Source organism: Astyanax mexicanus, chromosome 19, assembly GCF_023375975.1.
Source record: "Astyanax mexicanus isolate ESR-SI-001 chromosome 19, AstMex3_surface, whole genome shotgun sequence".
NCBI lineage: Eukaryota > Metazoa > Chordata > Actinopteri > Characiformes > Acestrorhamphidae > Astyanax > Astyanax mexicanus.
This window is the reverse complement of record NC_064426.1, coordinates 29,503,583-29,524,426: the sequence shown is the minus strand read 5'-3', so window position 1 is coordinate 29,524,426 and position 20,844 is coordinate 29,503,583. Positions and strand designations below refer to the sequence as shown.

The following is a 20,844-nucleotide window of genomic DNA, read 5'->3' as shown; positions in this document are numbered from 1 at the left end:
ACAAACATGGATCTCACCATTTGGTATGGATATTCTCAGTAACAACTTCAGACTAAATGTCTGAATGGCCATGTTAACTGATGTATATTATGATTGCACTGTATGTAGCCTGTAGAGAATGTGTACATTATTCATAAGAAGTGGGTCAGTGTTGTAAGTTATTTAAACTCCTCATATTGGTGCAACAGCATAAACGCCATATTGGGTCAGCCCCAGGTTAACTCTTAGCTACCTCCCTTTGTTACATACCGCCAAAAAAAAAAATTCCCGCCACGGCGGACATTTGTCCCCGCCTTTTATAAGACGTATACCCGCGCAGCTCCAATGAGCGCGGCTGAATTTGACCAGGGGGCGGAGTCTCGGCGTTTTGCCGCGAAACTGATCAGCGTGGTAGGCACTTTGTCCATAGAGGAAGAAGCTGTGTGTATACAGGCGAGCGGAGCGCGGACAATCGCTGATATTGATCAGTTTTTGATTATTCTTTCTTTTAAATAGTCTGTAATCTTATAAAAAGGGCAGAATGTCCGGATTTGACGATCCCGGGGTTTATTACAGTGACAGTTTCGGAGGAGGAGGAGAAGGAGTGGGGGATGAAGGCTCTGTGAAGCGCAGTCAGATTAAAAAGCGCTTTCGGGAGTTCCTGAGGCAGTTCAGAGTCGGCACGGACCGCACTGGATTTACCTACAAATACAGGTAAATCTACTTATAAAACTGAGTTAATCTGAAAGAGGCTTCTGATTATCTTTTGTTGACCCTTTGTGTAACGTTAGATATGGTGGTGCTGGATAACTCTAGTTAACTCTACTTTTACCTGTGCCAGCACAGAAAATCGTGACTAAAATTATACATTTTTAAACCTTATATAAGAGGTTTCTGCACTTTTTATTTGGAATTAAAACGTTTTTATTGCTTACTGAACTGGTTGACCTGGCTAGGGTTAGCTCATTTTTTTAAACTGAGCTAACGCTAGCTAATTTAGCGTTAGCTGTCTAATATCTCATAACATATTTTTTTTTAAAGCTTCGCTTACTGCAGAATGTTGTCATATTGTGAAGAGTATGTGATTTAAAATTAAGAAAACAAGAGCTATAAGAATTATTTATTTGACCCCTAGTGGAGAAATTCAGTGTTACAGCAGCAGTGGTAAAAGTTATACCAAAGCACACCAGAAAGATGAAACGTTAACAAAATAAGTATTAGGACAAACACTTTTTTATTACTGCCTAACCCACTAGCTGTCTTTTTTTTTTTTTTTTTTTTTTTTTTTTTTTGGTGAAACTTTATCTGATGAAAGTCACGAAATAGTCATTGCCTTTACAACTCTTCTTGCTCGTAGGAGACTTTTATTACACCGGAAATCAAAACACCCTCCAACTTCTGTGTGGCTTAGAGACTTGATGAGAAAATTTCACTAAGGGGCTGTAGGGGGAAAATCCGTTTTAACCTATATAGACAGCAATAAATCTATAATAGACAATGAATAATACACCCTTCCCTCTTTTCTATTCTCCTCTATATTTTTATTTTAATTATTTTTTTTTATTGAAATAAGAAGCCATTGTATTCTGGAGTGGAGATCTGTCAAGGTTTTTTTTTTCATAAATGTAAAAAATGCAAATATTTAATTGTGACTACTTTCTAATTTGTATTTATACATGTTCATAAAAATAAAATTATTTAAAAACTTTTATTAATACTAATCTAAATAAATAAATTTATTAACAGAAATGCACCTAGCCCACCTTCTTCTTTTGTTTATTGTGCTGACTTTCTTTTTTTTTTCCCACAGAGATGAGCTCAAGAGGCACTACACTCTTGGAGAGTACTGGGTGGAGGTGGAGATGGAGGACCTGGCCAGTTTTGATGAGGACCTGTCAGACTGTCTGTATAAGCTGCCCACAGAGAACCTTCCTCTGGTGAGTACACACAGTGTAAAATTAGACATGTATATTCTACAGAATCTCCGAGTAAAAATGCAGTTCTTGGTTTTTGTTCATTGTGCATTGATCTGCTCTGTTTATTGGTAGCTGGAAGAGGCAGCCCAAGAAGTAGCTGATGAGGTCACTCGCCCACGGCCTGTAGGAGAAGAGACCGTGCAGGACATCCAGGTCATGCTGAAGAGTGATGCCCATCCTGCGTCCATACGGAGTCTGAAGGTAAGATATCTGGGGGCTCGTCAACTCTGCAGTGTATATATGTTTACCTATGACTGCTTGCCATCCTTGCTATCTCTTATTTTTGTTTATTCATATATATTTTTTGCTTTTCCCATTTTCCACAGTCAGAGCAAGTGTCTCGTTTGGTGAAGATCCCTGGTATCATCATCTCCTCCTCAGCAGTTCGAGCCAAAGCCACCAGAGTGTGTCTGCAGTGCCGAGGCTGTCGTGCGGTCATCAGTAACATCCCTCTGCCCCCTGGACTACAGGGCTATGCTCTGCCCCGCAAGTGCAACACGTGAGTCTTTTTTTTTTAATTTCGGTTATGTATCCGGCTATTAATATTGTTCAAAGCGAAATCATTCACTGTTTCACATCAGACCTCAGTTTGTGTAGTAAACCTCGTACGCTCCTCCTTGGTCTGCAGGGAGCAGGCGGGCCGTGTGAAGTGTCCTGTGGACCCCTACTTCATCATCCCAGACCGCTGTGTTTGCGTGGACTTCCAGACCCTCCGTCTGCAGGAGTCTCCTGATGCTGTGCCTCATGGAGAAATGCCCCGCCACATGCAGCTCTACTGCGACAGGTATGTGCACACTGCTGCGGGGAGGTTAATCAAATAAATTTGATTAATTGAATTACAGTTTTAGTCTGATTTTTATGGGGTAATTGAGATTTTACATCTTTATGCATAGAACCTGCCAGAGGGCATTTCAGTAAACCTCTTATGTGGCAGTGATGTTGAAATTTCCTTATGTGAAATACAAGGAGGTTATGTTTTCACCTTGTTCTGTATAAAAGCTGCTTTATATTCTTAAAAAGTAGCTAATTTTATTTTTTCTAAGTTTTGTTTGCACGGTTTGGACTTGAATATTGATGTAAAAGAAACAATGGTTCAGGGCTGATATGGTCATGAAAAACCTGGAAAAGTCATGGAATTTGAAAATGGCAATTTCCAGGCCTGGATAAGTTTGGGAAAAAATATAAATGTCCAGAATGTTTTATGAAAGTAATGGAAATTTGGTCTACAAATCTTTGTGTTTCAGTTTATTAGTGAAAAATTTATTTTGAGCTAAAAAATAAGTCATCTTAGCGTATGTTCAGTAATTTAAGCCTACATAATGGAGCTGACACAATTTATTAATAAATATTGTGTGTCCACCTTTGATCTGACTCATTTTAGGCCTACTATAATCCATTTTGATTTATAGTTTTAATTTAGTTTTAGATTTTTGGTTTTATTGTCCATGTCTGCACGAATATTTTAAAAACCGTATAATCATTTTAAATGGGCCTTAAAGGCATAGAAAAGATCATGGAAGGCATGGAAAAAATCATGGCAATTTGTTGGTTAAAACATGTATGATCCCTGATGGTTCTAAATGGTCCTATTTTCTTTACTGTTTTGCCATAAATAAGTATTTATTATAATGTTACAAATAAAAAACATCAGACTAAAATGGTAGAAAGTGTAGTTGAGAACCACTTAATTTTTTTTATATATTTTTATTTTTTGATAAAAAGCCCACACACAATATTATCATGATTGTACATGCATCTTGGTACAGATCAGACATACTACTTTACATAATATTCTTAAACTAACCCCCTCCCCCTTGTTGCTTGTCTCTCAGGTACCTGTGTGACCGTGTTGTGCCCGGGAACAGAGTGACCATCATGGGCATCTACTCCATAAAGAAAATGGCCACGTCCAAGACCAAAGGACGCGATAAAGGAGCTGGCGTGGGCATCCGCTCTGCTTACCTTCGAGTAGTTGGTATTCAGGTGGACACAGAGGGAGCAGGTGGGTGCTTACTCTTTAATTAACTGCTATCCGAGATGATTGCTTTATACTTTTGGCCATTTCCTATAAAATTTGGTAAATCTTTTTTTTACCTTTCTGTTGTTTCTCAGGCAGAGGAGCCACTGGTTCAGTGTCTCCTCTGGAGGAGGAGGAGCTGAGAGCTTTGGCTGCCTCCCCTGCAGTCTATGACTCCATCGCTCGCTCTCTTGCTCCCTCCATCTATGGCAGTGATGACTTGAAGAAAGCCATTGCGTGTCTTTTGTTCGGTGGCTCCAGAAAGAGGTGAGACTGTTTGTAGACTGTGGTTATTACTCTGTTTCTTACTTTCTTGGAATGATGGGCATTATAATGTTATATTAACAAGGTGTATGACTTTTTTTTTTTTTTTTTTATCAGGTTGCCAGATGGTTTGACGCGCAGAGGAGATATCAATCTGCTGATGCTGGGAGATCCAGGAACAGCCAAGTCTCAGCTGCTGAAGTTTGTGGAGAGGTGCTCTCCTATTGGGGTATGCATTGGAAGAAGCTTGATGATGATAAATTTATTGTTTATAGAGATAATTGCTGGTTGTTACATAGTTTGTTCTCCCATATACACTTGGGCTATGTTCACATTACCAGGCTGTGAAGTGACTCAAATCAGATTTATTTTTTTTTATGGCTGTGAACGTGCCAAACCCAATTTTTTTTAAAAATCAGATTTGAGTCACTTTTATATTTGGTTATAAATTGGATGCATATCTGATCTGTGACATGAATGTATACAGTCAAATCAGATTTCTTGCATCTTTTTGCTTTTACGCATGCGCTACTTGCTTCTCGTACCCACACATCTCTTGGTGCAGCTGTGCAAAAACAGCAAAAGCAAACCGCCTGGCCTTTTAGTGAGGTGTTTTAGGGACAGATTTGTTTAGATACAGATACAAATCACTTGCATGTGTAAATGTAAACCGTCAAGATAGCCAAATCCGATCTGAGTAAAATTATAAAAAAAAATATATATATATATATATATATATATATATATATATATATATATATATATATATATATATATATATATATATATATATATATATATATATATTTTATTTTTTTTTTATTTATTTATTTTTTATTTTTTATTTTTTTTTTTTGAGCAATGTGGCTTGTAATGTGAACGTAGCCTTAGGCTATCTGGTGCTCATTGTAAGGATGCAGTACACTTCTTCAGAATTTTTAACCTGATACTATTCTCTTTTAGGTGTATACCTCGGGTAAGGGCAGCAGTGCTGCTGGTCTCACAGCCTCTGTGCTCAGAGACCCCAACACACGAGGCTTCATCATGGAAGGCGGGGCCATGGTGCTGGCTGATGGGGGAGTGGTCTGCATTGACGAGTTTGACAAGGTGAGACTGGGAAACCTGGAAATTGACTTTTAGTCCATGTTCACACTGGCACTACAAATCTAGTTGTATCCTGTGACTGCAACCGTGTAGCAACACCAGAGCCACCATTACAGGTACCATAGCAACTCCTTAGCAACTCCCTAGCCCCCACCAAGGATACCATAGGAATACAATAGCAACCATCTTGGAGCACCTTGGCAACCACCTAGCAACGCCTTAGCAAATGCTGAAAAACGCCATAGCAACATCATAGCAATCACCAAGGATGCCATAGCAACACCTTAGCAAGCACCAAGTAGCACCTTAGCGACTACCTAGCAACCGCTTAGCAACACTTTAGCAACTGTTTAACAAAACCATAACATCATAGCAACCACCAAGGATACTAAATTTTTGCTAAATTTCCTTCGGGATCAATAAAGTGTCTGTCTGTCTGTCTGTCTGTCTGTCTGTCGCAACACCTTACCAACCATCTAGTAGCACCTTAGAAACTACCAAGCAACCACTTAGTAACACCTGAGGAACAGCTTAGCAACACTTTAGCAACCACCTATCAACACCTTAGCAATTGCTTAGCAGCATTCTAGTAACCTACTAACAACCACTATGAATACCATAGCAACACCTTAGCAACCACCCAATAGCACCTTAGTGACTACCTAGCAACCGCTTATCAACATGTTAGCAACTGCTTAATAAAACCATAGCCACCACCAAGGATACTATAGCAACACCTTATCAACAACCTAGTAGCAATTTAGCAACTACCAAGCAACCACTTAGTAAAACCTTAGCAACCGCTTAGGACCATAGCAACACCTTAGCAACAACCTAGTAGCACCTTGGTGACTACCAAGCAACCACTTATTAACACCTTAGCAACCACCACAGACACCATAGTAACCACCATAGTGAACTGTGGGAGCCATATTAGTTGCGCAACCATCTTGTTTCCCTCGGGAAATACACTTTTCTAGTTTGTACTGTTATGGCATGGGCTCATCACAACTTTTAATTCTTCCATGGTTATTTGGTGTGCTTCAGGTTATTAGTCCTAAGAGTTTTGTTTTGTACAGCACAAATTCATGTGCTCATGAAGTCTAGGAGAACTAAAATCATTGTTTTTGGTACCACTTTAAAATAAGACCACCTTTATAAAGGGTTTATAAATGGTTTACAATTAGCTTATTAATGTTTACTAATTAGATTGTAAATGCCTTAAAAATCATCAATAATCAATTATAACACATACGTTGGAAGGGCAACAGTGACCTGTTGTTTGCCAAATAGTGAACCCACAGCCATCTATATTGTTGCCCTTTCTACGTATGTGTTATAACTGATTTATTAATGATTTTTAAGGCATTTACAAACTAATTAGTAACCATTAATAAACTAATTGTAAACCATTTACAAACCCTTTATAAAGGTAGTCTTGTTTTAAATTGGTGCATTGCTTTTAAATTGAGTCTCTTAAATCGTGGTTTTAAAGCTGAAACTGTTTCTCATTAGATGAGGGAAGACGACAGAGTAGCCATCCATGAAGCTATGGAGCAGCAGACCATCTCTATCGCCAAGGTACGATTTCTCAGTTTGTTCTTTCAGGATTCAGTAGATAACCAGTGTTCTGTTTTGCATTTAAAGTGAAACTGAATGGGTTTTTCTGAGCTGCTGTTCTGCTCTTTGTGCAGGCTGGCATCACCACCACCTTAAACTCTCGCTGTTCTGTGCTGGCCGCTGCCAACTCGGTGTTCGGCCGCTGGGACGATACGAAGGGAGAAGATAACATCGACTTCATGCCCACCATCTTGTCCCGTTTCGACATGATCTTCATTATCAAGGACCAGCACGACCATCAGAGGGACATGGTGGGTAGCATGCATTCAATGCATTCAATGCAATTAATTGTCCATCCTAAGGTGTAAACTTTACAGGTTTTGCTTATAAATGTTTGTATCTGTGCGTTTTTGTGCAGACGCTGGCTCGCCACGTGATGAACGTGCATCTGAGCGCCCAAACCCAGACTGAGGGTGTGGAGGGAGAGATTCCTCTGGCCACACTGAAGAAATACATTGCTTATGCCAGAGTGTAAGTTGACATGCATGTTTTTTTTCTAGTCTTTTCTATCTAATTTTCTCCTAAGTTTCTCTTTCTCTTCCTTTATTTTACTATTTGTTGCCTTGTTTGCTTGATGGACTCCATACCAGCTCTGACATGTCTTTCCTGAAAAATTAGAATATCATTGAAAAGTTACTTTATTTCAGTAATTCAGTTCAAAATGTGGAACGCGTATATATTATATAGATGTATTACACACACAGATCTATTTTAAGCGTTTATTTATTTTATTGTTGATGATTATGGCTTATAGCCATTGAAAACTAAAAATCAGTGTCCAGAAAATTTTAATATTATGTAAGACCAATTGGTATTTCTGGCAGGTGCTATTTGTGGTAGGTGCAAAGTCTGGAAAATTAAATCTGCATCATCTCAATTTCCACAATCAGTGATGGCTTGGAGATCCACTGTGTTATATTAAGTCTAAAATCAGCGCAGTGTTTTCCCAGAAAATCTTACAGCACTTCATGCTTCCCTCTGCTGACAACTTTTATGGAGATGCAGATTTCATTTTCCAGCAGAATTTGGCAAACTGCCAACTCTGCCAAAAGTACCAATTGGTCTTAAATTATATTCGAATTTTCTGTAATACTGATACAATGCAATAGTAGTAAGCTTCTAAACATGTTTTATGGCCAAAACACACTTAGGAATGCACTAAAATGTGCCTGTAAACTTTTAACTCTCATTCTGTAAAGGTCACATTTTAAGAGAAACTGCCACTAAATTTGACAGAATTGTTATGCTGCTATGTAGCTTACTTTTTTTGTTAAATCATCAATTTGTTTTGAACCATTTATTGCATCCAAAACTTTGTGGATCTGTCCCTATTACCAGTTTGTGTGTTTGCGTGCCATCATTTAGTCAAATAGATTTAAAGCTTTAGATGAAAATGTTTGGGTAAAACATAACTACTACCTTGCCACACCTTTGCGACCACCTCCCAATGTTTAGCAACTGCCTATTAACAGCTTAGCCACCTCCTAGAAAACCTTAAGCAACTGTCTATCAATACCTAAACCACCACCTAGCAAACGTTTAGCAACTGTTAAGGTTCCAACTGTGGGTACAAAAATGGCCTCAATCACAGTGGTGTTATCATGAGATTCTCTGGGTGTTTTTATCAGTTCTGGTATACTGACCTCAGATCGTTGCTTCACAGGAAATGCGGTCCTCGTCTGTCTGCGGCTGCAGCAGAGAAACTGAAGAACCGCTATGTGGTGATGCGGAGCGGTGCAAGAGAGCACGAGAGGGAGAGCGACCGCAGAGCCTCCATCCCAATCACAGTCAGGTAACTTCCTCTTTCTTTCTTTTTGGCATTTCATAAGGATAGCCATTCCGGGGAGCCGAGTGGTCCAGCGGTCTAAAGCGCTGCCACTATGAGCAGGAGGTCGCAGGTTCGAACCCTAGCTCATCAAGCTGCCGGCACTCAGAGGGAGCACAATTGGCCCTGCTCCCTCTGGGTGGGAAGATGGTGCTTTCTCCCCACATCACTCCTAGGGTGATGTCAGCAGCACAGGGCGTCTGTGAGCTGATGTACCAGAACCAAGTAGCTGCGCTTTCCTCTGAGTGCGCTTGCTGCTCGGTAATGCTGCATCAGCAGCAGCTCGAAAAGAAGCGGTGGCTGACTTCACATGCATTGGAGGAAGCATGTGCTAGTCTTCACCCTCCTGGTGTTTTGGGGCATCACTAGTGATGGGGGGAGTCCTAATGAGTGGGTTGGGTAATTGGCTGTGTAAATTGGGGGAAAAAATGAAAACATTTGAAGAAGAAGAATTCCGTCAAGTGTTTATCTGCAGTAGGGTGGTAATTATAGAAACTCCAAGATGCCATCTGAGCTTGGCTGTCGGAATTTTCTAATTAAAAATAGGAAATTTAATGTGAAACATCCTCACCAGTCAGATTTCTTACTAGGAAAGTGGGGAGAAATGCTGCTTTACCCCTGTTTTAGAAGCAAGAAACCTGGAATTTGCTACGTTCAGATTACAGATGCCTAGAAAAATAAATTGTATGAAATATCCCCCGTTTTTTTTTTATAATTTTGTTTCAATTTTTTTTCAACTTTTAACCCATATTTACACGGCCAATTACCCAACCCAGTCATTAGGACTCCCCCATCACTAGTGATGCCCCAACACTTCAGGAGGGTGAAGACTAGCACATGCCTCCTCCGATACATTTTTGAGCTGCTGCTGATGCAGTATTACCGAGTAGCCAGCGAGTTCGGAGGGAAGTGCAGCGACTCGATTCTGATACATCAGCTCACAGACGCCCTTTGCTGCAGACATCACCCTATTGGTGATGTGGGGAGAGAGTGCCATCTACCCACCCGGGGGGAGCAGGGCCAATGGTGCTCCCTCTGAGCTCCGACAGCTTGATGGCAAAGCTGCATGAGCGGGGATTTGAACTGGCGACCTCTCGCTCACAGTGGCAGCGCTTTAGACCGCTGGACCACTCGGCGCCCTCTAAATATCCCCCATTTAATAATATTAATATAAAATGCAATATGGACTTCCATAATAGACAAGATCAGACAATCATGACTAGGTGCCGAATTGGACATACTACTCTTACCCACTGCCACCTTCTAGTTGCTGAACTGACTCCAGCCTGCCAATTCTGTGATGCTCCTCAAACTATTAAACACATCTTAGTAGACTGCCCTGCACTTTAACCACCAGAAAAAAAACTTGTATATGGTTACAAAAATATAAAAGAACTGTTTGAAAAAAATACTTAATACTTAATTTTCTGGATGTTCTTCATATGAAGAAACTAATTTAAGTCTGTGATGCTCAAGTCATAAACATTGTCTGCCATAAAATAGCCAATATGTTGCTGATTTGGTGCAAAACCCAAACAAACCAACCCCTGTTTTAGGTCAAGTTGTTTTACCTTTTATATTAGGTCAAGTCCTTATTTTGACCCCAGTGTAAGTAAGTATGAGGGCTGGTGTTAAATCTCTGTATTCTGTCTCCCCCTGCAGGCAGCTGGAGGCAGTGGTGAGAATCGCAGAGTCTCTTGCTAAGATGAAGCTGCAGGCTATAGCTGGAGAGGAGGAGGTCGACGAGGCTCTTCGGCTCTTCCAGGTGTCCACTCTGGATGCTGCGCTGTCCGGCAGCCTCTCGGGTATGTAGTACTGTGACTGTTCTGATCTGATCAGGGATCAGCTGAGAGATCATACACTGAAATGACCATGTTTGTATCTTACCTAAGCTTTTCAACTACTCAGCCTGTTCAATTAGTTTAGTTTCAAGATCTGTAAATGTTTAAACAAAGCTCAGGGTCAGTTAATGTTGGTAATGTTCAGGTTGTCACTCTTATGTTCTAGAAGCTTGTAGGAAAAACTGATCCAAGTCATTGCATGCATGACCCTTTCTTTGGTGAATGCAAGTCAGTGGTGTGGACTGTTGAAACAGAAGTACTCACTAATTGAATATACATTTAAAAGGAATATGTAATAAGTAACAAAATAATACTGAAAAGTGTCAGAAGCTTAATGGAGTAAAAGTACAATAGACATTATAAATAAGTCCATGCTTCTAAGTATTAAATGTTATTAAATGTGACCTTTTTGTTTTCAGGTGTGGAAGGTTTCACCACTCAGGAGGATCAAGAGATGATCTCTCGCATCGAGAAGCAGCTGAAGAGGCGTTTCGCCATTGGCTCTCAAGTGTCAGAACACAGCATCGTACAGGACTTCACCAAACAGGTGAGTAACTCCTCACTATAAAGGTCTTCTTACACTGACCTGACTAATATGGTGACCCATAGGAGCTAAAGAATGCTGCACTGATCTGTGGGATGTGTGTGTATGTGGGGACACTCTTGCATTGAATGTGCCATTCTCTGCTAGTCACAATCTTTACCATCAATAATTTTCTGTTCTGTTTTTTTCTGTATTCCCTATTTCTGAGCTTTCATAGGATTTTCACAAATGCGTATTAAATAGGGCTGTCTTATCTCCCCTCAAACATACAAGTATATAGTAGTATTTTAAATGACACCACGAATATAAATATAATTGCTTTTTACATTTCTTACATTAATTCTTTAATTTAAATATAACAAGGCTCCTGCAGGTTCTTAAAATGTTTACGTTTTTTAACTTAAAATCTGGGTAATTAAGGACTTAAATTGTCCTAAATTTACTGTTAATTTGTAGGTATTTCCTTTTATATGCCATTGGGAAAACATATATGCAAACTTTAGGGGCGAGATAGCTAACATTACCAGGCAGAGAATTAGGGTTAACGGAGAGCTAGCAAACGTTAGCGCCGAGCTAGCTAACATACAAACGTTAGCAGCGAGTTATCTATCTACATCACTGGGGAGAGGACTAAGGTTAGTGGAGAGCTAGCTAACATTAGCGGCGAGCTAGATAACATGCAAAATATGACTATATTTTCGTGTCTTAAATTATATTTATTGCGGTCTTGAGCATTAAATTTGACTTATAAAATTGTGGAAGAACCCTGTATAAAAACTTCTGTCTTAAGTAATAATCACAGTCTATTGTGGTGTGGTGTTTTTTTTGTTTGTTTGTTTGTTTGTTTGTTTTTATTCGATTGACACCACTAGTATTGAATGAACATGGTTTACATATAGAAACGGTCTCTCCATTTCCATGCTTAACATTTAAGCATAAAAGAGCCTTTAAACTGAATGGCTTGCAACTTAAGACAATGTAAAATGTTTTAAATTCTGTAAATATTGGGACATTTTTATTGGTTAAAAAATTGTGTTGTGAGGAATTTGAGTTCTAGCCACTACCACTTGGCTCTAAATGTCATGTGACATTTTAAATACAGTCCATCTATATCAGTGCAAATTGTAGCCGGCTTTTGCAAAGTGTAGCAGCAACACTGATTTACAACCCTCCTCTCTGTGTTCTGTTTCTGAGCAGAAATATCCGGAGCACGCCATCCATAAGGTTCTTCATCTGATGCTGAGGAGAGGAGAGCTGCAGCACCGCATGCAGAGGAAGGTGCTCTACAGGATCAAGTAGATGGCTGGGTGGTTGAATGAATATATGTTTGTGTTTGTTTGTGTCCGTCATCAGAAGTGGACTGCTCAGATAAGTGTTGGAAAAATGCATTTAGTGCAGTTAGAAAGTCTGTTTCTTTGAAGAAACCATCTTACAAATGTTTGTAAATAGTTCAGACAGGATCAGTTATGCTTACCCTCATTTTAATATCAATCTGTTATCAGTTAATATCATCAGATAAAGATAACTGTGTGCCTATGAAAATTGCTACAGATTAATTCCAGCTGGGATTAAATACCACATATTTAGCTGAAAATTAAAGACTAGCTTGTTGCTGTTATTTGAAATGTACATTTATAATAAATGATGAAAATAATGATTGTGTTGAGCTGATGGCTAAAATGTGGATGTGAAAAGTGGACTGTTTGTCTTGAGATGTTTTTGTATGAAACATAAGAAAATAATAAAGCATTGTGCAAATGTAAAACTGCCATTGTGTCCAGATACTTCCCTTACAGTGCTGTCACGACACACATTAGGAGATGAATATGTATTTTTTTTTTATTTTTTAAATACAATATTTATTTAACAATCCATGGCTTCAGTATGAACTTGGAGTGCATAGAATATATATTATTGAGCGGTATGTTAGTAAAATGTAAGGTTAGAGTTAGTCAATAATTTAAGAGTTTTAAGTCACATGTTGGAAAAAGCAAGAAGTAATACTCTATAGCCCAATCTGGAAGGGATTAGTTTCTCAAGGGGTCCTGGGGTAATTTTCTCTTTTATGGGGGATCCTCTGTGATTTTATTCCTGTCCAGAACGAGCATGTATGTGTTTTTCTCACATTTTTCCTCTGAGAAAATTACAGACTGAATTGGCTGAAGTTTCACCACCTCACGTTTAATAAAATAGCTTTTTTATCCACTGCCATGCACTGTAATTACATTTTGGATGCTTTTCCATGGAGATCCACGTAAACACAACAGTGAATGTAAATGGAGGAGCAACTGAATGCGAAAAAAGCCAAAAAAACTCACTGATCCTGTTCACTGAGTAGAAGTGAGATTTTTCACAGACTTTCCCCTGAGAAACTAACCCTGTCCGGATAGGGCTTTAAGATCAGATTTGTATTTCTGTGATTACATTACTATAGATGAAATCAATAGTTGTATACTAATATTTTATCAGTAAAAAATAAAAATAAAAAATACACCATGTTGCCAGAAGTATCCGCTCGCCTGCTTTGCATCGTTTGATGATGGATTTATACACACTCTATTCCTAGAGTCTTTTCTCTACTCTACTGTTCTTTAAGATAATCTGAAGCTACATGAAGTTTGGAGATGTTTAATGATGTAGTGAATCTGCAAAAAGTTGGTGAACTCTGTGCACTGTGATGCTCCTCAGCATCCACTGTTATTTTACACTGACAGAGTCCCTGTCGTTTCCAGTCTTGTCCACTGTGTCATATCACTGACAGTTGGCTGTGGAATATTTAGTAGTGAGTAGTGAAATTTCACAACTGGATTTGTTGCACAGATGCTGCATCCTATCACGGTACTATGGTGCTGGAGTTCACTAAGCTCCTAAAAGAGCCTGAGACCCATTCTTTCACTAATGTTTCTAGAAGCAGTCTGCAGCATGACTAGCTGCTGGGTTTTATTATAAACCTGTGACCATGGACTTGATTGGAACACCTGAATTTAATTATTTGGATTGGTGAGCAGATACTTTTGGCAAAATACAGTATATAGTGCATCAATGACTGTTTACAGCTGGTTACTGTTTATAGTAGTCTGAAGTTATACAATCCAGATATTAATCCTAAACTTTCAGATGTATAAGTAAAAGTTTGGTGTTTATGGCATCTTTTTCTCCAGTATTAAATTCAGCAGGCTAACAGAAAATAAAATCTAACATTTGTACCATTTATGTATATAATTTTAAAAAGCATAAACTCCCATTCCAACAGTCACCAGTGCTGCGCACACTCCTAACGTAAACTGAGCGACTGCAGATCTTGAAACGGCAGATAATGGTGTGGTCGGTGTCTTTCCTTCTCCACTGCCACCTAAAAAAAAAAAGGAGAAAAAGTATAAGCTTTATCTTCACCAAACACAGAGTCCGGCTTAAAATGTACATTTAATTTTCTGGGTGGTTTTCTGGAGAAAATGTGATGCTTACCAGATGCCTGTTCTGTGATGCTCAGGATTCTCTGAAGGTCATCAAATACCTGTTAAAGGAAGAATAAGTGGGTCATACTAAGGAAATTGTAAAATTTAATACCAAAAAGAGCTTTTTTTCTCTTTTACCCCCCTCAGCCATAACATTAACACCACTTCCTTGGTTCTACAGCCATTTGTAGTTGTATAATGAGTAGTCTGTATACTTTATTATTATTATCCTCCTTTCACCCTGTTCTTCAAAGCTCAGGACCCCACAGAAGGGAAAACCACCACAGAGCAGCTATTTTTATTTGGATGGTCCTCAGCACGAGTATGAGTCGATCAGATACAGCAGTGCCGCTGGAGTTATTAAACACTGTGTTTAATCACTCACTGTATTAGGCTCTATTAGACACTCCTACCCACAGCTGCTCACCTTGTAGATAATAAAGTAAAGTCAGAAACAAAAGCTCTGAATCTGTTGCTGCACTGATTGTGTTGGCCATCCTTTAGACCAGGGGTCGGCAATAGGCGGCCCGTGGGCCAGATGTGGCCCGCAAGCATGAAACATCTGGCTTGTGAGGTTGTTTAAACTATAATGAATGATTATGAACGATAATGAAAAAACGAAAATGCTTTTCTGGTGAGCTTTTGTTTACATTCCTCTCCTGTCTCTCTCTGTTGCTTTCGGCGTGACTTTGGTTTCCACCCATTCTCATTTTTCCGCCTGTTCTTGGGCTCCTTCTCTCCTTATAATGGCGTTTTGTCACCGGCTGCGTCTCAGTTCACTAGCCTGGGTAGCGATAGTGTATTGGACCGCGACCCTGACGGCGCAGGGTTTACCTGCTTTGAATTTAACTGTTCTGCAATTGGGTTCAATAACCTTCTGGGCTGGAGAGCTAATTGTCTTTAGCACTCCATCCTATTACTATTCATTTTACTAAAAATATATATTTTTTGTGGCCTGCCATTTAATGGCTTAAAAATACCTGGCCCACGGCCAAACTTAATTTCCCACCCTCTGCACTAGACATTCATCAGTGCTCACAGGATGCTGAGAATCCCACCACCCAAACAATAATAGCTGCTCTGTGGTGGTCTATTCTGTGGGGTCTTGACCATTGAAGATCATGGTGAAAGTAGTATAATAATAAAGTCAGCAGAGACTACAGTCAGTAATTATAGAACTACAAATGCTTTTATATGGTAAACTGTGGTGATAAAATTGACCGGTGGTATGATTATTATTATTATTATGGCCAATTGGTGTATAGACTGCTGTAATACATAATTTAGTCAGTAAGGCTTACCTCAATGTTGAACTCGAAAGCTTTAACTGCCTCATCCAGGACCTTCTTGCGCTCCTCCTCACTCAGTTCAATGCTGTTCATCCTGCTTCTGTACATTTGCTTAAAACGATGAGCACTGCTCACTTCAGGAAACGAGAAGAAGGCCACGCCCTCGTTGCCACTGAGTCCCATAGTCTTCTGGGTGATTTTCCCCAGAACCTGCCCTCCTGACAGGTCACCAAGATAACGGGTGTAAGCGTGGGCCACCAGGAGATTGGGGCTGCTTCTGCCAATCTGCCGAATTAATTAGAGAATATAAGACAATATTAATATAGCATGCATCGCCCTAGGATAACCTACCCCTTACAGACAGTAACGACTGATTTCAGTAACATCACAACCTTAATACTGTTTCATTTTCAAGAGACCGAAGGGACTTGCAACTGCATTTTCTAGAAATAAACATTATTAATTTTATCTAATATTTCTCATATTGTCATCACACTTTAAAAAAAATGTTTTAGAAAGTCAAAATGTATCGATGAAACAAAACAAGATAACCATAAACAATGAAATATGTTAGGTCAATCACATTTTCATTACATGACATGCAATGAAAGAAGACATTAAAATATAAAATAATTAAACTGGGGAAATTGAAACTGATTTCTGTGTAGTTTAAAGTCTTATTACCATAATGAAAAGCATTAAATACCTTAAATTCCCTTTTTTGGGGGGGGTTAGAGAGCTCTCACTGTGTGTTAGTAACATTTCCATACATGGCACTTTCATATCCTTATTCGGATTAATCAGAGGGTGGATGCCATCAAAGATCCTCTAAAGCAGAGGTCCTCAAACTTTTAATGCAATGCACCACCCAAGATCAAACTAAAACCTTTAAGGACTACATACTGGGGCTATTTTGTGGGTCTTACCAACTTTGCGATCACCAAATTTTTGTGTATTGTTTCTTGTAAATGCTTTATGCCTACCAAGACATGTGGGAAAGCTTGACACAAAGGGAAATAAGAGGAGTGGGACCCCTCTTAACCCCTAGGCTAATTATTTTGCCAATATTACTAATACAGAAACTATTGGGAATCATGGAGTTCCACAGGGTTCAATTGCAGGTCCTATGAAGCTCTAAAGAACTGAAGTGTAATGATACATACATGGTCCTACCAAGTTAAGCACTAAACAAAAACAAACCTGAGGTTGTAAAAAAAATAATATTTTTGTGCATGCATAAATTTTAGTATACCACCCTAAAATGCTTTGAATACCTCCGCAACACAGTTTGAGGATCACTGCTCTAAACCACTCTGCAGACAATATTATGCCAACGAAACTACTTTTAGAGTTGCTCTAGAAAACATATATTTCTTTTGGATGCCATTTTTATTGGTACCCTGCTAAAAGTGAGCTTAGAGCAGCAGGAACTACATGGTGGTGCTGGCTGACCATTATACCAGTGTTCAAAATACAACAAATGCTTCTTTTAGTGCTGGTCTGATGCTGGTTGATCACCACAATAAAAAAAGTTTCTGTATTTTTAGATTACTACATAATTTGAACACACAAACTGTCCCTTAGACTGTGTCAACATTTCCTAATAAATGGACCAATAGAAATACTTCAAAATGACCTGAAATAAACTTTGTTTACATTGACTTCCATTGAAAGTTAAGAAGGTTTTATCTCTCTCCTGTCTCAACCATTGACTGACCAGAGCAGTCAACATCAGTTTCACAGATTATAACAGATTATTTTACTTTGGTTAATTTTGTTGTTTGTTAATAATAAAAGTTAAAAACAATTAGTTAGTTAACAATTAATATTATTTGTTCATTTTACAAAAATAAAAAATAAAGATTGTTAAAAGTCAGACTTATTTCCTTTGGGCTGAATCGTAAATAAAGATGACCTTGATCTACATCTGGGTTAAAATTAAATTCTGGCCATTTGTTGTTTGATCACACTATTTCTGTAGATTATAGATATTACACCTCTGGAAAACAATAAGAGGCCACTTAAAAATTATGAGTTTATTTGATTTTACCAAATTAAAAACCTCTGGAATATAATCAAGAGGAAGATGGATGATCACAAGCCATCAAACCAAGCTGAACTGCTTGAATTTTTGCACCAGGAGTGACATAAAGTTATCCAAAAGCAGTGTGTAAGACAGGTGGAGGAGAACATGCCAAGATGCATGACAACTGTGATAAAAAAAGGGTCATTTCTCATTTTCTGCAAATAAATGCTCTAAATGACAATATTTTAATTCTGATTTTGGGAGAAATGCAGTCCGTAGTTTATAGAATAAAACAACAAAAGAAACTGATTTAGAAACTGAAGTGGTCTCTTATTTTTTTCCAGAGCTGTGTATATATATATATATTATAATATCATGCTGTACCTCTCTCAGTCTCTCTGCATATCTGAGCGTCGCTGCAGGTACTGTAACTCTTTTTCTCCACTGCAGCCCAAAGAAAAACTCCAGATCCCTCTCCAGGGCCTCCACCCTGGCCAGCTCCTGAGGGAAATAGATGGGCTCCACAGCTGGGTGACGCGAGTTCCTGTCCATCTCCTGCTCCAACACCCGGTAGATCTCGTACAGGGAACACAGGAGAAGCTGTAAACACAGAGAAAAAAGAAGTGTCGAGAGCTGAGTGTGCAGATTTAGAGAACTGGGTTTATTCTTTGGAAGGGAAGAGAAAGACGGGGTCAGCAGCTAAGCTTTTCCTGAGGACAGTTCCCATTGTGAAAGATTGTTTCAGTGTTTAGCTTACTGTTTAAAGATTGGCATCAATGCTGTTTGCTTATAGTTTTATAATTACCTTATACTGAGCCTGGGTGATCTGTCCTTTCTGGTAGTTCAGCATTAGCTGGGTGTTTTCAGCACGAACATGGGCGTCTTTGGTGATCTCTTTAATCTGCTCTGACAGATCACTGTGGAGGTAAAGACAGTATTATACTGTGTGTTTAGTATACAGTCTATATAGCACAGAACTGCACAGCACAGCACTCTCATGAATATACATCTGAGAAAATTATACTGGGGGGCTTAAGACCTTACACCGGTCATGCTTTTTTTGTTATGTCAATTAGGGTTATTCTACCAAATAATTATTTTTTTGTAAACTCTCAAAACATTAGTAATGTTGAACTTGTTTATTTGCTTTTTTCTCATTATGTTGATCATTTCTCATTTTCTGCAAAAACATGATCAAAATGATCAAAATAATGAAAAAGAGGCAAATAAACAAGTTCATATTCATTTGGAAACAATATCAATAATCACATGAATAATAATCACATAAAAATCAGAGTTATTATTATTTTACCAAATATTGATTCTAAATGAATATGAACTTGTTTATTTGCTTCTTTTTCATCATTTTGATCATTTCTCATTTTTTGGAAATAAATGCTTAAAATTATATTATTATTATTATCATTATTATTATTATTATTATTATTATTATTATTATTATTATTATTATTATTATTATTATTATTATTAGGGATTTGGAATTTGTCAGTAGTTTAGAATACAACAATGTCCATTTTACTCAAACATATAATATATATATATATATATATATATATATATATATATATAATATATAAATTTTTCAAAGCTATATTATACATATAGCAAGTAAACAATACATTTAGACTTAATGTGTGTGTTAAATCTTTTCAAACCTCTACAACAGTCCAGTATTTGCATTTCCCATACATTAGCACTTAGTTTATCTAATCAGTCCCTTATCAACAACATATTCTCACTACTTTTTTTTTTTACAAAACCTAGTCTATGTTATGCAAAATGTTTTATTAATTCAAAGAAATCGATCTTTTTACTTTTTTTAATTAAATCATATTAAATGCGCTGTATTTGTACACAGCTTATTCTTTACAAGAAAACAAAACAACAATATGCCATTATGTGATTGCCCCATACAACAATTATTTGTTATTAATAATTACTTATTATCTTGAAAAAAAAGTTTAAATATAGTATTTTATACTTCTATAATGATCTATGTTAAATTTTAAGTTTTGTCTCCTGTACTATTCTTGTAGTACAGTCTAATAATACATAATATTTTTGTTAGTTGTTTTGTTCTATAGAACAATAGAACAATAAAATAATTGTCTAAATTTACAGTACATTGTTTTAATAGGAATATTTTTAAAAAAAGTTCTGCTCTTATGATACCTTCCAGCTTTGTTGGCTGCTTTGCTGCTCGTCTTGCTGTCCATCTCTTCTGAATCAGTAGATCCTTGAGGATAAGTAGATTATTCTGGATTATTAAATGGATATATATTCCTGAATGTGGCTGTGCTGCTGCTGCTGTTCCTCCTCAGACTGTGCTGACCGCTGCTCTGGGTTCTGATGCTTCTCTCTGCCTCTTTTATATCCACTCTTTACCCTCATGGTTTGCAAGTTCAAGCGAAGGGGAAGTGAGAATGTTGAGTAATGCCTCACATGCCTTACAGGCTTATCATGAGTGGACATTTTTCACCTGCTGCTCACTGCTCTACAGAACCATGTCACAGCAGGACAGCAGCAGGACTAAGGTGGAGAAGTGCTTCACTGCAACAAAAAAAACTTATTTTTTTCCCCTCTGATAAGATTTTTTGTCTTACCAAGCATTTTAAGTGTAAGATCATTTTGCTTATTTTAGGAATAATAATCTTAATCAGTCTCACATAGATTTTTCACATTATTTTAAATCATTATAACTTTAAGTAAAGTCACTACTCAAGTTATTTTGGTACTGTGTAAAAATTTTAGATATAAGTGTAAGATTATTTATCTTATTTTAGGAATAATTAGTCTCACATAGGATTTTCAGCGTATCCTAATTCATTTTAACTCTAAAGTCACTACTCAAGTTATTCTGATACTGTGCAAAAATATAAGATA

The 20,844-nt window shown here is 38.0% G+C and overlaps 2 protein-coding genes across 2 annotated transcripts; one reads left to right on the top strand and one right to left on the bottom strand.

The window, feature by feature from the left end:
* Positions 1-380: 380 nt before the first annotated feature.
* mcm5 (minichromosome maintenance complex component 5) lies at positions 381-12,939 on the top strand. Its single transcript, XM_022673607.2, has 16 exons — positions 381-693; positions 1,790-1,916; positions 2,028-2,156; positions 2,282-2,454; positions 2,584-2,739; positions 3,788-3,957; positions 4,068-4,239; positions 4,354-4,465; positions 5,200-5,343; positions 6,856-6,921; positions 7,035-7,211; positions 7,319-7,431; positions 8,624-8,752; positions 10,448-10,590; positions 11,046-11,173; positions 12,368-12,939. Exons 1-16 carry the CDS (start codon positions 521-523, stop codon positions 12,467-12,469), a joined length of 2,214 nt encoding a protein of 737 aa, XP_022529328.1. The 5' UTR covers positions 381-520; the 3' UTR covers positions 12,470-12,939.
* A 91-nt stretch (positions 12,940-13,030) lies between these two features.
* Positions 13,031-20,313, bottom strand: hmox1a (heme oxygenase 1a). The gene is made up of 6 exons (XM_022673611.2): positions 20,134-20,313; positions 18,746-18,857; positions 18,325-18,540; positions 15,927-16,199; positions 14,636-14,684; positions 13,031-14,522 (listed from the first exon to the last, which is right to left on the bottom strand). The coding sequence occupies exons 1-6, from the start codon at positions 20,175-20,177 to the stop codon at positions 14,395-14,397; spliced, it is 822 nt and encodes a 273-aa protein (XP_022529332.1). The 5' UTR covers positions 20,178-20,313; the 3' UTR covers positions 13,031-14,394.
* Positions 20,314-20,844: the final 531 nt, after the last annotated feature.